Source organism: Chiloscyllium punctatum, chromosome 4 (assembly GCF_047496795.1).
Source record: "Chiloscyllium punctatum isolate Juve2018m chromosome 4, sChiPun1.3, whole genome shotgun sequence".
NCBI lineage: Eukaryota > Metazoa > Chordata > Chondrichthyes > Orectolobiformes > Hemiscylliidae > Chiloscyllium > Chiloscyllium punctatum.
Genome location: NC_092742.1, coordinates 42,128,530 through 42,144,690, shown reverse-complemented (window position 1 = coordinate 42,144,690; position 16,161 = coordinate 42,128,530). Strand labels below are relative to the sequence as shown.

The 16,161-nt window shown below is 40.3% G+C and overlaps 1 protein-coding gene across 2 annotated transcripts in view; it reads right to left on the bottom strand.

Annotated features, from left to right (window-relative positions):
* Positions 1–608: 608 nt before the first annotated feature.
* Positions 609–16,161, bottom strand: part of klhdc2 (kelch domain containing 2) — a 39,770-nt gene continuing 24,217 nt past the window's right edge. For both annotated transcript variants that reach the window (XM_072568480.1, XM_072568482.1), the window contains exons 12-14: positions 11,350–11,437; positions 6,042–6,094; positions 609–1,090 (exon numbers count right to left, since the gene is read on the bottom strand). In XM_072568480.1, coding sequence (XP_072424581.1) covers positions 967–1,090; positions 6,042–6,094; positions 11,350–11,437 — 265 coding nt within the window. In that variant the 3' untranslated portion in view covers positions 609–966. The remainder of the gene's footprint in view (positions 1,091–6,041; positions 6,095–11,349; positions 11,438–16,161) is intronic.

Below are 16,161 nucleotides of genomic sequence, written 5' to 3'. Positions count from 1 at the left end.
GATTTGTAATTTGGTAAAATGTTCAAATTCCTTAGTGAAAAGAAACAGTCAAGCTGCCTTTCCAAACAAGAAAAGCATTGATTGTTTATTATAACCCTTCATGAATAGCTGAAGCTTAGTGTGGATTAATGATGCCAAAAGTGTGAGCAGTAAAAATCAAACTGATTTGCATAGCAAAATGAAACATTTTGTCTAAGTTTAGAGCAGTGGCACTTGGTTGATCAGTCAAACAGCTCAGGTACAAATCCAGAAAAGTAATTTTTATTCAAGGTAGAATGGAAGAAATATTTAAATACTTCAAATGTACACTCAGCTTCCAAACATTTGTCTTTTTGGTCCTGAATCAATCTCATACTCACTTCTTTGGATTAGTGACATTAGTTGCCATACTCTTCCTCACTCCTACTTTTGCCTCTGATTTCAGTATTCATTGCCACTATGGTTTTCAGTTGTGTAATGTTATATTCTCCTCCCCCCGCTGCCCCACCTAGTGACTCCTAGGATAATGTGGGAATCAACATTGATGGCTTGTTATTACCTAGCACTTGCGATGCCAATACTAATTTCATGTATAACTTATCCTGAAATGACAAATCATGAAGGATGGATTTCATGAAATTCTTTGCCCTTTATTGAAAATGCACCTGTTTATTTCTTAATAGCTGAATGAAAAAAGTTGTTTCAGGTAGATAAGGTTCAGCATATCAAACGGAGCATTATTTTGAAGTTGATAACACACTTAGATGTTTAAAGTAAACTAGTTTTCTTTGCTTCACATTTATTAAAAACAATAAGATTTCTATACATACAGTACAAGCAAATCATGCAGGTACCAATAAAAATAAACAAGTGTCATGCTTCTCTGCACCTTGCCCATACCTTGTCACAAACCAGTATTTTTGACTGGTAGAACAAAGAATAACTAAATCACACTTTGATTGCTAAAACAGTAATTGTGTTCAGAATTCATGATCCAGATGTGTTACTACTCCCAGCTCGTTGATTAATACTAAGCAGCAGATGTTTTGGAAGACAGTCCCATATATTGGCCAACATTTCTTTATAGTGGATCACTGCCTCTAGACAAAGTCTGAGGGATGAAAATAATACAAAAATCAATTGAAAAGTATAGAAATTATTCTCCATACTAAAGTTTTTTTTTGTAAGTTTTATTTCAGTCTTTCATTAACTTCATCCCACAAATGTAACAATTCAATCAGCACTTTGAAAAAACATACCAAATAATTCATAAAATTTTAACATATAATATAAAGGATGACTGCCAGGTAGTTTTCTATTTTACTAAAAAGATGCAGGGAATTGTGTTTGGGTGGAATGGGATGTTGAAGTTGACCAATATTCGTTCACACAATGTACAGCAGCACCATCTTTAACATATCATTGCTGGCATCACACTGTATACAATATCTCTGTGGAAAGTCACAAGTCACCAACCAGTTTAATAAAAACCCGTTATTCCCACTTGTTTCCTGCCCATGAGCCAATTCTCCATTCATGCTAATATACCACCTCCAATGTGATGGGCTCTTATCTTATTAAGAACTTTTGTGAACTCCCTTTTTTTAACACCTTCCTAAAGTCCAGATACAACACATTTATCCCCACTCTTTAGACTCTGGTTCAGACTTCCTCAAAATTCCAATAAGATTCCACGAAGCCAGACAGTGACTGCTTGATTAGATTATGATTTCCAAAATGCACTACCTCAATAATTGATTCCAACAGTAAGCTTTGAATGGTCAGGAAGGAGATATCACATCCAGAGTATACAGCTCAGGGATTCTGGCGGCAGCATGGGAATAGGTTTGGTAAACATTTCTTCTCCTCCTCCATTTTAAAAGTTTAACATGCAGTAGTCTAGTGGAAAGGTTAATAAGGTAGCTGACTGAGGGATAGTGATCAGTCAATCACCTGAAACCTGATCACAGCTTTAACAGGTGTTAATTACTATTGAATCTTAACTAAGTGAGAGTGATCTCAGCCTCACCTCAGCCCTATTTAAGAAAGGGGCTGTTCAGTAAACTTTCCATTGTAACGAAGGAGCCATCATGTCTGGAGTGAGACAGCTTGCGTATGTATTTTGGAGGCAATGTGGGAATTCAGTGTGGGGGAAAGAGGTTTTTGCTTTTTTTTAAAGTTCATATTTTTTAAGAGAATAAATTGAAGCCCACGATTGGGGGCTCAGCGCAAAACAGTACTTTCACAGGAAAAATGAAGTTCACTGGTTGGTAATTGCTGCTAATTTGACAATATTATAGGTCACTTTCAGATTGAATAGAAATATTTACAGATTACAAAACAAAAACTGGAGGAAATTTTTAAAAACGAATTAAGAACTAAGTTATAAAAACAGCAGTAGGGCCAGATGATTTTTTTGTACCTGCATGATATAAGATCTGGTGGACCCCATTGTGGTTCATAGATGTTCCTACAGATGTGGCCACTATTTGGTTGAGGACCTCTATCTCAGTTCATGAGTTGGAGTCCGAGCTTTGAACACTGCGACACAGCAGTCAGGGTGAAAGAGTTACCTGAAACAGTGTTTCAGGAGGCAGTTACACCCTTGAATTCAGTTAGTGGTCAGGGACAGGATGATATGACTACCAGCAAGACTACTAGAGAGATCCAGGAGGTAGTGAAGCAGCTCTAACGTTTGAGTTTGTCTAACAAGTTTGAGATTCTTGCTCCTTGTGTGTATGAGAATGGGGGCTGGAGGAAGGATGAAAAAACTGACCATAGCACAGGGAGCCAAAAGAGTGGAGAAAAAAGTGAAACATTTTTCTATTTGAGGTTAGTATAGTCAGGAGAATAGACACTGTTCTCTGGGGCCAGGACAGAAGGCTCTCCCTGAACCTTGGAGTGGAAGGGGCAAGATCCAGTTTGCATAGCCCACATAGGTACTAGCGATATATGCAGAAACAGGAAAGAGGTTCTACTGAGGGAATATGAGCAGCTAGAGGCTAAATGAAAAAGCAGAACTAAAATGGTAATTATCTCCAGATTACTATCTTAGCCATGAAGAAATTAGCACAGAGTTAACAGGGTTTACCTGTGACTCAAAAGATTGGTGTGGGAGAAACAGGATCAAATTATTGGGACATTGGCATCAGTAGGATGAACAATGGGATTGGGTCTACCTAAATCATGCTGGGTCCACAGTCCTGACAAATCTCAACTAGGGCTTTACGCTAAATAGTGGGGAGAGTGGGTTCAGTTGCATGGAAAAGTATAAATCAAAGATAAAGAAGAAAGTAGAATTGCTAGGGATGGGGTTGATTATTATCAGAAAATAAAAAGAAGGGACAGTCTGTGAATGCCATATTGTACCCAAGGAACCACAAAGTGTAGGAAACTCAAAGGATTTGTACCTTAATACACAAAGCATTTGGAATAAGGCAGACAAACTGATGGCACGCTTTGAGATAAATAAAAGGAGATGAGTGCCTGGTGTCATGGTTCAATGATAATCATCTTTCAATGTTGGCAAAACAAAAGAACTGATCATTGACTTCTGGAAGAAACAGGAGGTCAACAGAGCCGAGGTGGAGAAGGTTGAGCACGTCTAATTCCTAGGAGTGACGATAATTGACAATCTGTCCTGGACCTCCCATGTAGATGCGACGGTCAATAAAACTCATGCTGCTGCTTTTTCAGGCGGCTTAAGAAAGTTGGCATGGCCAGAAGCACCCTCACCAGGTCTTACAGATGCACTATAGAAAGCATTCTATCTAGGTGCTTAGTGGTCTGGTATGGCAACTGCTCTGCCCAAGACAATAAGAAACTATGGAAAGTTGTGTGCACAGCCCAGACCATCACGGAAGCCAACCGCTCCCCCCTCCATGGACTCCATTTACACTTCCAGTTGCCGCAGAAAGGCTGCTGACATCATGAAAGATCGCTCCCACCCCAGTAATGCTCTCTTCCAAACACTTCGGTCAGGTAGGCAGAAGCTTAAACACATGCACTAATATGTTCAAGAACAGCTTCTTCCCTGCTGTTATTTGACTGCTGAATGGACCTATTTAATTTCAAATAATGTTGAGTTTGCTTTGTGCACCTCCTGTGCAATCGGAACTTTGCATGCCTTGCTCTGTCCGAGCACCCTATGATCAGTATGTCCTTGTTTGCTATGATTAGATTACCTACAGTGTGGAAACAGGCCCTTCGGCCCAACAAGTCCACAGCGACCCGCCGAAGCGTAACCTACCCAGACCCATTCTCCTACATTTACCCCTTCACCTAACACTACGGGCAATTTTGCATGGCCAATTCACCTAACCTGCACATTTTTGTTTTGGATTGTGGGAGGAAACCAGAGCACCCGGAGGAAACCCACAAAGACACGGGGAGAACGTGCAAACTCCACACAGAGAGTCACCTGAGGTGGAATTGAACCCGGGTCTCTAGTGCTGTGAGGCAGCAGTGCTAACCACCGTGCCACCCACACGATCTGCCTGTACTGCTCACAAAACAAAGCTTGCGTACGTGACTACAAAAAATTAAAACTGGGAACTTGACATTATGGAGAAATGAGGGGGATAGACGGACAATGGGGACCATTTAGAAATGAAATAAGGACATTGAGAGGTTCTAGAGGCTTGGATGATGCATTTGGGCAGAGGTGAAAAACAGCTAGAAAAAATAAGTCATTAGTACTGTACAGACCCCCAAACAGTAGTAATTTTGTGGGAAAGGCTATAAATCAACAATAGGGTATAAAAGAATATAGTGTCATAAGATTAAAACCACCTATAAATTATGTTGAAATTAATCAAATTGGAAAGGGTAACTGAATTCATTGTTGTAGAGTGTATTTAGGGATAGATTCATGGAGACAGCCAGACAGCAGGATAGCATGGATCTGGAGATGGTAATTAGAAGTGTTTAGAATAGGACCTCAGAAAAAGATCCCCCAAGTCAGAAACAACTGTTTAACTTAAATAAAGGAATTACAGTGAAATAAGAATAGTTAGGTCAAGTAAACTGAGTGGATAGATTAGTAGGAATGACTAAGCAAGCAGTAGCAGACATTTAAGGAGACAATTAATGACTCTCAGCAAAAATATATCCCTGCAAGGAGGATATATTTAAAATGATGGATAAACCAACCATAGCTATTCAGCAAATTGAGAATATTAAGTTGAAAGGAAAAACCCATATGGAGACCAAAATCAGTGACAGCCCCAAAGACTGTGATAAATGCAGCATTCAGCAAAGGAGAACTAAAAAGCTAAAGACAGAAAATAAACTACAAGCATAGACTTGCAAGGAATTTGAAAACTGACAATAAGAGCTTCTTTAAATATATGAAAAAGGAAGACAAGCGAACATAGGCATCTTAGAAAATGAATCTGGGAGATGGTCTAAAAAACAAGGAAACAGCAGGAGTAAACATGATTTGCATCAGTCTTTATGGTGGACTATACTTCAAACATTCCATTAACACTAAAACAAAAGGTGAGGAACTAAGTACCAGAAAAAAAAAGTGTTAAGAGAAACTAATGGTGTTAAAGGCAGATAAGTTCCTGGCTCTTATGGCTTATATCCCAGGATCCTAAAAGTGGTAGTTAGAGACAATAGATGAATTAGTTGTAATTTTCCAAAAATCATTGGATTCTGGAGAAGTCAATTATAATGTTAGTAATTTTTCATCAAAAGATCTAACTGGGATCAATTTATTTTGCTTCCTTTTTACTCAGGTAATACTGATATGGACACATTTACATATCAGTGCTGCTAAAAATAATAGTAGGAACAAAGCTACTTTTTAAGTTACCCGTTCATGTTTCAGCTTCAAACTGGAAAGCAACAGTTCTTGCATTTTACTAGAGCAACCTCTAAGATTGATTTCAGCACTAATTAGTAACCTAAGAGAGAGATCCTTGTAGCCATTTTAACTCCAGTCTGGTCTGGACTTTAATTCATATGAAAAAAAAGAGACTCAAAGATGAATACTAGTGTTCTAATTCACTATACCCACTATACATGGCAACTGTTTATGAACAAAATCATGGCCTTACCTGACAAGTGACTTTGGCTGCACAGAGAAGATAAGGATGTCATTACTATGGGCCTGCAGAAAAGTAACAGAAATTTAGATATAGCAGACAGGATTCTGAAATAATTTAAACTACATGGATAGTAAAGGAAGCATTTATGACCAATTGTAACAATTCTAATATCACTTGTTTAAATTTCCAAATAAGACTGTAAAAGGTTTGCAAGACTACCTACGAGGTCCATATCATTTTTTTTTAAAAAGAACCAAATAATTGCTAAGTGACCTGCTGCACCACATTTTAAAAAATGCAGAGACCATTCCTTCTCAAGGCCACTGATGCCAATAATTTTGAATAATTTTCAACTTAATATTCTTAAAGATTAATTATAAAGTACTCAGATTCTCCATTACATTTAGCTTGACCTGCACTGGAAAAAAAAATTTGCAGATAGTCATATAACCTAACCTGCTTTACACATGGAGTCTTAAAACACTGGCAAAGGACTAGTGTGACAGTATGTCTGGATAGTAGTTTGATACCAGTTAGTACAGCCAGAATATTTGTATATGGAACAATTTGTACTGGAAATAAAAACAAACTCTGTTGTATCCAATGGTGCTGAAATAGATTGCTACTTGCAGGGGTGAATTAGTTGACGTTCTGTCGGAACTGGAGTAGGCCTTTCAGTTTACTTAGTCTGAGCACTTTCTTGTACTCAATGCTCAGGCTATTTATGTACTATTTCTGGCATTCTGGCAGAGTCTCACGAGGAGAGAAGAACAGGTGCCAGAATAAATCCCTCAACCACTTCCTTCAATCTAATGCAATCTTATACTAATTTTGTTAACCATTCACCTTTCCCTTTTAGGTGACTGTGCCTTGAAGGAAAAAAAAGGGAGAATTCAACCTTGCTCTGGGGCTCTGGAAATTAAAAGAATGTCATAAATTTGTTATACACCTTGTAATATTTCTTTAAACACTGGTTTCCCCTCAGCCCTTACCTGTCTACTGTCAAATCCTTTTGTTTATCTTCCCAATAGATGCCAGCCAGCTTTCCATTCATACTCGTACAGTTTTTATTGCTCAAACTTTAACACCCTAGTTTCATTCAAACACCATGTAATATTATATCATGGTCTCTAATTCCCAGAGCCCCTTTATAGCAAGGTTGAATTATCCCTTTAATATTACACAATACCAAATGCAAACTAGCCCAGTCCCGAGTTGGCTTTTCATTATACTGGACCCAAAACCCATTTCGTACACTCCAGAAATTCATTGTCCAGAGCATAAGTGCTGACCTGTTAATCCAATCTATGCAAATTGAAGTTGCTCATTATTATTGTCTTGCTCCCTCCTTTTACTAATGTTTCCCCTGAATCAGAGATCCCTCTCAAGGGTGAATTCAAGATGGGGGTGGAGTAGGTGGTCTGAACCAGGGATCATCTGCTCCCGTCAGCTTTTTTTTTCTCCTCTATTTGCTTTTGTTCTTTTACTTTTTGTCTCCCCCCCCTTTTTTTTTCTCTTTAAGCTTGTAGAGTAGAGAATGAAAGAGGCAGCCTCCGGCGGCAGCAGCAGCAAAAATGCTAGGACGTGCCGAACATGGCTCTACTCCAGTGCAGAGTCTTGCGGGAAGCAAAGGACAGGTGCCAGAATAAATCCCTCAACCATGACTGGCAAGGTAAGCTGTGGCCCAGGAAACTGGAGGAGGAGAAAAGCATTCTCAGCCTGGCATGGCTTATCCCCCAGTGTGATGGTCTCCTTCATCTTCAACTTCCAGGTACTCCAGCAGCCTGGCAGGTGATTTTGGCCCACCATGGTGGTCATCTTCAGCAGGGGCTTCTGGCTCAACATTCCAGTGACCCAGCTGGGTGGTCTCGTCCTGGCTGCATCTTCAGTTTTTTTTTTAAAAACTATTGCTTCAAGCCCAGGAGCCATTAACTAGACTGTGATGAACTTTTGTTTTTATTTTACTTTAATTTCATTATTAAATATGACTTCTGTCATTAGAGGTGCCACTGTGGGGTAAATTATAAATGTTTTCACTGTATTTTTAATGTAAAAGTACATGTGACAATAAATTTGTATTCGAGTTTCCATTCTACCGACAATCATTCCAAACAGCACCATTTTCCCACAAAACTTCCCTGCAAGGATGTCAGCTCTTGTCCTGCCAAAATGCAACTTCTTCATCCTGGGATAAGTATCATCTGCCCTAGAACTGGTACCAATACCTCAAATTTGATACCCTTCTTGCACTAATTTTTCAGCCACATGTTCAATTGCTTAATTCTGTCTCTGTGCTCACGAGCACATGGGACTGGTAGTAATTGTGAGATAATTGCTTTTCAATCTTCCTCGTTCTCTGAAATTTGCTTTCAGGACCTCCTTTCCTAACTTGGACTATGACCTTTGGCTGTTTATGCCTTCAGGACATTCTTCTGGTGGAAGAAAGTGATGTGGAAGTCTTGATCCTAGCACCAGGGAAACAACATACTATCATGTTTGGGGCTGCAAAAAAAATAAAAAGGCCTGTCTCTCCCCTTAAATAAAGAATGGCAGGACTATCCACTGAGGAAAGATTGGTTCAACTGGGCCTGTATTCACTAAACAGTTTATGAAACATATAAAATTCTAACAGGACTGGACAGACTAGGTGCAGAGAGGATGTTTCCTCTAGTTGGAGAAACAAACCTGGGCACACAGACCCCGGGGAGCACCATTTAGGATTGAGATGACAAAATGGTAGTGAATCTCCACAGAAGGCTGAGGAGGCCAAGCCACTGACAGATTTTAAAAGGCATCCTGGGGTTTTAGAAGAAACTGGGTATTAGTGGGTTTTGAGAAGATTTGTAAGCTCAGGTTGAGGTTCTGGATGTAGGTTTGCACGCTGAGCTGGAAGGTTCATTTTTAGACATTTTGTTACCATACTAGATAATATCTTCAGTGAGCCTCTGGACAAGTACTAGTGATGATTCCTGATGTCTACTTATGTGTTTGGGTTTCTTTGGGTTGGTGATGTAATTTCTTGTGGTGATGTTCACACTAATCAACAAAACTAATGTTATTTTCAAAATACCGTGCAAGGACAAACACTACATTGGACAAACAGGCAGAAAACTAGCCACCAGGACATATGAGCTTCAACTAGCCACAAAACGACATGACCCTCTCACTAGTATCCCTACATACTACTAGGAAGGACACCACTTCAACTGGGACAACACAGCCATCCTAGGACAAGCCAAACAGAGACTCACACGAGAATTCCAAGAAGCATGGCATTCCAACAGGAATTCAATCAACAAACACATTGACTTGGACCCCATTTACCACCCCAGAGAAAAAACAGGAAATGACATCACCAACCAAAAGAAACCCAAACATATAATTAGAAAGCAGGAATCATCAGCAGTGCTTCATCGGGAGGCTCACTGAAGAGGTTACCTAGTATGGTGATGAAACATCTGAAAATGAACCTTCCAGCTCAGTGAGCAAACCTACATCCAAAACTGGGTATAATGGCATTGAGATAGAGGATAAGCCACAATCATATTGAACAGTAGAGCAGGCTTGAAGGACTGGATGGCCTGCTCCTGTTCTTCATATCTATGCTTCTAGAAGCACTATTCTTCCATTATTCTTCTTCCTCAGCTCCTGTACAGCTGTTTTGTCCCTGTGCCACTGACTTGTCTTGACTATATTATTCTGAGGAACCAAAATTCCTACTAGTATAAGACCATAAGGCTACTTATTATGGGTAAAGTAACTTGCTACTTACTCACTAGCAATATCTTCTGCTGCATTGAAGCAGAAACTAAGTTCTGGGCAGTGAAGTTAAACAAATGAGTATGGAGATTTTTTTTAAATTCCTTAACACTTCATTTTACTCATTTACCATGAAATCACAGAATCGCAGAACAGTCATGGCATAGGAGGGGGCCATGTGGCTGATTACATTTGCATCTGTTCTATTACTCGGTGCCAATCACCTGCCTTTCCTCCGTTCCTGCACAACATTTCCATCCAAATAAATATTAGACGCTGAAACCTACATAGAGGCTCTATATTCATACTTTTCATGGCTACAGTGCAGGAAATGATTTACCAAATTAATTAATCAGCTACTCTCTTGTACAGAGCTGAAAATGTGTTGCTGGATTTTCAGCTCTGATCTCCAGCATCTGCAGTCCTCACTTTCTCCTACACTCTTGTACAGCATGTTTAACCTGTCTAAAGCTGAAGGAAACTTATTGTAATTTTTAGCCCAGTAAAATATTAGTAACAGATTATGCTTTTATAAAGATATGGGCACTTCATAACTCACTATAATGCATTTTTCATTTCAGAAGACTAATTTTTTTTTTTTAAAATTCACTTACATGTGAAATTCATTTAAATTGTGAAGATGCAAATAAGGAAGTTTGGTTTTAAATAGATTGGAGTTGTGTCCTCCAAAAACTTACCTTCTGATGTGAAGCTGCAGGGCTCCATGAGAGTAAAAGAGTTATTGTATTCTGGATGTTGTATATTCTGGGATGCCAATCACTGGCAGTTTAAGGTTAGGGGTGGTTACTATCAACAATAAGGTCTCAATAAGAAGCTCTTATCTTGAACAGGATGCAGTTTATTGCATGATAGGGATCAGGTACAAGTTACTTCAGTAAAAAACTTGGTGATTCAGACGACTGGAAGATCTAGGATATAGGTTTCCAGTCAACAAGATCCTCAGATACTCTGTCATCACTGCTCGTGCCCACATGGCACCAACATGGGTGAAGCTTAGTGCAGTCTCCAAAGTTAGTCCTTGCAGAACCATTATATTACACAACCATGACTTTTGCTGAACTTATACCTCAATACGCTCACTCAGCAAATGGTATTTAATCATTGGAACTTAAAAGAATGAGAGGAAATCTCATTGAAACATTAAAAGAAAGTCTTAAGGGACTTAAGGGCAGATGGGGAATGATGGTTTCCCTTGTGGGAGAGTCTCGGACTCGAGGGGTTACACATTTAATACACAGAAGGAGAAATTTCTTCTCTCAGATGGTAGTGAATCTGGAATTCTTGACCACAGAAAGCTGTTGAGGCTCAGTAATTAAGTTTATTCAAGGCTGAGATAGACTTCTTTTTTAAATTAGTAAAAATCAAGAATTATGGGAAATGGAAGGAAAACAGAGTTGAGGATAATCAGATCAGCTATAATCTCCTAGAATGGAGGAAGACTCAGATGGGTTAAGTGCCCAACTCTACTTGTGTCTTATTGTCTTAACGAGAATAGCAGAGCATTGTTTAACAGACTGCAAAAAAAAAGGACACTTACAGCTTGTTGATGAGCCAGTAAGTTGTTAGCACATCCACCAAAAACAATCACTTCTGCTTCGTCGCTTGTACAAGCAGAGTGCCAAAGCCTGAAGACAGATAATTAAAGTAGCATAATATTATTCAGTTCTTTGTGAAAAAATGTTACTTAATCAGTAATGTTGCTTGAAAGAATTATGGACCAACCACAAGCTATATTTTACTTTCACTATCACAGGAAGCAATAAACATCATCTCCCAATGTTTGGATAAGGTGCTTTTAAAGTTACAGAAACAAAAGTCCTTATATGGCACTTGGCAAAAATTCTCAACAGATTGAAGCAGTTAGGCAGTACAGAATCTATCCTTCAAAAAAAATATACCCAGTATATCTAAGTACTACATGAACCCTGTACCTCCTTTGCTAATAGGGCATTGCTATTGTTAATAACCATTTTATTCAGCTTCCAAGATGTGAGAAAGAGGGTAGGTGAAGAGATCATAGATTGATTTCCTCTCATCAGGAAGACCACAAATATGCTAAACCATGAGCTATTGAGCCCAATAAGCAATTAGACTGGTTGGTTCCAATCTAGGGACATCAATCCCTCGTGATAGCAGACCACACCACAGATTGGAGGTTGCTGAAAATTTAGGGAGAAAGCCAAGGCAATACACTTATAAGAAAAAAATCCTTCAATGACAAATGTAATTTGATAGAGAGAGCTTCAATTGTTTTGAAGTAAATTTAATATTAAAAATTTCTAGCAGAAGTAACAAATGTCATTCAATAAACAACTTGGCTTCATTGATCCTGTGATACATTGTAAAGCGTAACCCAATCGCAGGGTGCCACCTTGAAAAGATCTCATTTCCACCGTGATCAGGAAATTTCTAGCCAAACCCATAACCATCTTTGGGAAAGTCACAAGAGGGTAGGATTCCAACCTAACATCAACATCTGGGACTGTCATAGAGTCACAGCATGGAAACAGACCCTTCGGTCCAACCCGTCCATGCCGACCAGATATCCCAACCCAATCTAGTTCCACCTGCCAGCGCATGGCCCATCTCTCTCCAAACCCTTCTTATTAATATACTCATCCAAATGCCTCTTAATTGTTGCAATTGTACTAGCCTCCACCACATCCTCTGGCAGCTCATTCCATACACATACCATCCTCTGCGTGAAAAAGTTGCCCCTTAGGTCTCTTTTATATCTTTCCCCTCTCACCCTAAACCTATGCCCTCTAGTTCTGGACTCCCAGACCCCAGGGAAAAGACTTTGCCTATTTATCCTATCCATGCCCCTCATGATTTTGTAAACCTCTATAAGGTCACCCCTCAGCCTCCAAAGCTCCAGGGAAAACAGCCCCAGCCTGTTCAGCCTCTCCCTGTAGCAGAGATCATCCAACCCTGGCAACATCCTTGTAAATCTTTTCTGAACCCTTTCAAGTTTAACAACATCTTTCCGATAGGAAGGAGACCAGAATTGCACGCAATATTCCAACAGTGGCCTAACCAATGTCCTGTATAGCCACAACATGACCTCCTAACTCCTGTACTCCATACTCTGACCAACAAAGGAAAGTATACCAAACGCCACCTTCACTATCCTATCTACCTGCGACTCCACTTTCGAGGAGCTATGAACCTGCACTCCAAGGTCTCTTTGTTCAGCAACACTCCCTAGGACCTTACCATGAAATATATAAGTCCAGCTATGATTTGCTTTCCCCAAAGTGCAGCACCTCACATTTATCTGAATTAAACTCCAGCTACCACTTCTCAGCCCATGAGCCCATCTGGTCCAGATCCTGTTGTAATCTGAGGTAACAGTCTTCGCTGTCCACTACACCTCCAATTTTGGTGTCATCTGCAAACTTACTAACTGTACCTCTTATGCTCGCATCCAAATCATTTATGTAAATGACAAATAGAGGGCCCAGCACCGATCCTTGTGGCACTCCACTGGTCACAGGCCTCCAGTCTGAAAAACTACCCTCCACCACCACCCTCTGTCTTCTACCTTTGAGCCAGTTCTGTATCCAAATGGCCAGTTCTCCCTGTATTCCGTGAGATCTAATCTTGCTAATCAGTCTCCCATTGGGAACCTTGTCGAACGCCTTAAGTCCACATAGATCACATCTACTGCTCTGCCCTCATCAATCTTTTTTGTTACTTCATCAAAAACCTCAATCAAGTTTGTGAGATATGATTTCCCACGCACAAAGCCATGTTGACTATCCCGAATCAGTCCTTGCCTTTCCAAATACATGTACATCCTGTCCCTCAGGATTCCCTCCAACAACTTGCCCACCACCGAGGTCAGGCTCACTGGCCTATAGTTCCCTGGCTTGTCCTTACCGCCCTTCTTAAACAGTGGCACCACGTTTGCCAACCTCCAGTCTTCCGGCACCTCACCTGTGACTATCGATGATACAAGTATCTCAGCAAGAGGCCCAGCAATCACTTCTCCAGCTTCCCACAGAGTCCTCGGGTACACCTGATCAGGTCCTGGGGAATTATCCACCTTTAACCATTTCAAGACATCCAGCACTTCCTCCTCTGCAATCTGGATATTTTGCAAGATGTCACCATCTATTTCCCTACAGTCTATATCTTCCATATCCTTTTCCACAGTAAATACTGATGCAAAATATTCATTTATTATCTCCCCCATTTTCTGTGGCTCCACACAAAGGCCGCCTTGCTGATCTTTGAGGGGCTCTATTCTCTCCCTAGTTACCCTTCTGTCCTTAATATATTTGTAAAACCCCTTTGGATTCTCCTTAATTCTATTTGCCAAAGCTATCTCATGTCCCCGTTTTGCCCTCCTGATTTCCCTCAAGTATATTCCTACTTTCTTTATACTCTAAGGATTCACTCGATCTATCCTGTCTGTACCTGACATATGCTTCCTTCTTTTTCTTAACCAAACCCTCAATTTCTTTAGTCATCCAGTATTCCCTATAGTTGCCAACCTTCCCTTTCACCCTGACAGGAATATACTTTCTCTGGATTCTTGTTAGCTCATTTCTGAAGGCTTCCCACTTTCCAGCTGTCCCTTTACCTGCGAACATCTGCCCCCAAATCAACTTTTGAAAGTTCTTGCCTAATACCGTCAAAATTGGCCTTTTTCCAATTTAGAACTTCAACTTTTAGATCTGGTCTATCCTTTTCCATCACTATTTTAATAGAATAGAATTATGGTCACTGACCCCAAAGTGATCCCCCACTGACACCTCAGTCACCTGCCCTGACTTATTTCCCAAGAGGAGGTCAAGTTTTGCACCTTCTCTAGTAGGTACATCCACATACTGAATCAGAAAATTGTCTTGTACACACTTAAGAAATTCCTCTCCATCTAAACCTTTAACACTATGGCAGTCCCAGTTGATGCTTGGAAAGTTAAAATCCTCTACCATAACCACCCTATTATTCTTACAGATAGCTGAGATCTCCTTACAAGTTTGTTTCTCAATTTCCCTCTGACTATTGGGGGGGGGGGGGGGGGAGGCATCTATAATACAATCCCAATAAGGTAATCATCCCTTTCTTATTTCTCAGTTCCACCCAAATAACTTCCCTGGATGTATTTCCGGGAATATCCTCCCTTAGCACGGCTATCACTCCTCTTTTGCCTCCCTTTCTATCCTTCCTGTAGCATTTGTATCCTGGAACATTAAGCTTCCAGTCCTGCCCATCCCTGAGCCATGTTTCTGTAATTGCTATGATATCCCAGTCCCATGTTTCTAACCATGCCCTGAGTTCATCTGCCTTCCCTGTTAGGCCCCTTGCATTGAAATAAATGCAGTTTAATTTATTAGTCCTACCTTGTCTCGACCTGCCCTGACTTGTTTGACTCACTTCTGTTCTCAGCTGTACCAGTCTCAGATTGATCTCTTTCCTCACTATCTTCCTGGGTCCCCTCCCCCCCACCAGTATATTAGTACCCTTCCAATTTGGGTGCAATCCATCCTTCTTGTACAGGTCACTTCTACTCCAAAAGAGATTCCAATAATCCAAAAATGTGAATCCTTCTCCCATACACCAGCTCCTCAGCCATGCATTCATTTGCTCTATCCTCCTATTCCTGCCCTCACTAGCTCGTAGCACTGGGACTAATCCAGATATTACTACCCTTGAGGACCTCCTTATTAAAAATTCTACCTAACTCTCTGTAATCTCCCTTCAGAGTCTCAACCTTTTCCCTTCCTATGTCGTTGGTTCCAATGTGGACAATGACCTCCTGCTGGCCCCTCTCCCCCGTGAGAACATTCTGCACCCTCTCTGAGACATCCTTGATCCTGGCACCAGGGAAGCAACACACCATTCTGCTTTTTCTCTGCTGGCCACAGAAACGTCTGTCTGTACCTCAGATTACAGAATCCCCTAACACAATTGATCTCTTGGAAGCCGACGTACCCCTCGTTGCATTAGTGGACTTGCCTCTATTGATACAGGTAAATGCAGGCTAACATAATGCTGCCCAAAACATTGACTTTGAACTAGAAAAACTTGTTGGCAGAGGAATATAGACAGGTTAAACGAGCAGGCAAGAAGTTGGCAGATTGAATATAATGTGGGAAATGTGAGGTTATTGCAGGAAGAAAAGAGGAGCTGAATATTATTTAAATGATGCAAGACTGTAGAAAGCTACAGAGCAGAAAGATTTGGGAATGCTTGTCCATGAAACATCTCAAGAATACTAGCATCAAAGTTCAGCAGGTAATAGGGAATGCAAATGGAATATTGGCTTTTATTTCAAAGCGAGTGGAGTATAAAAGCAAAGAGGTTTTGCTAAACTTATGCAAGGCATTAACAGAACATA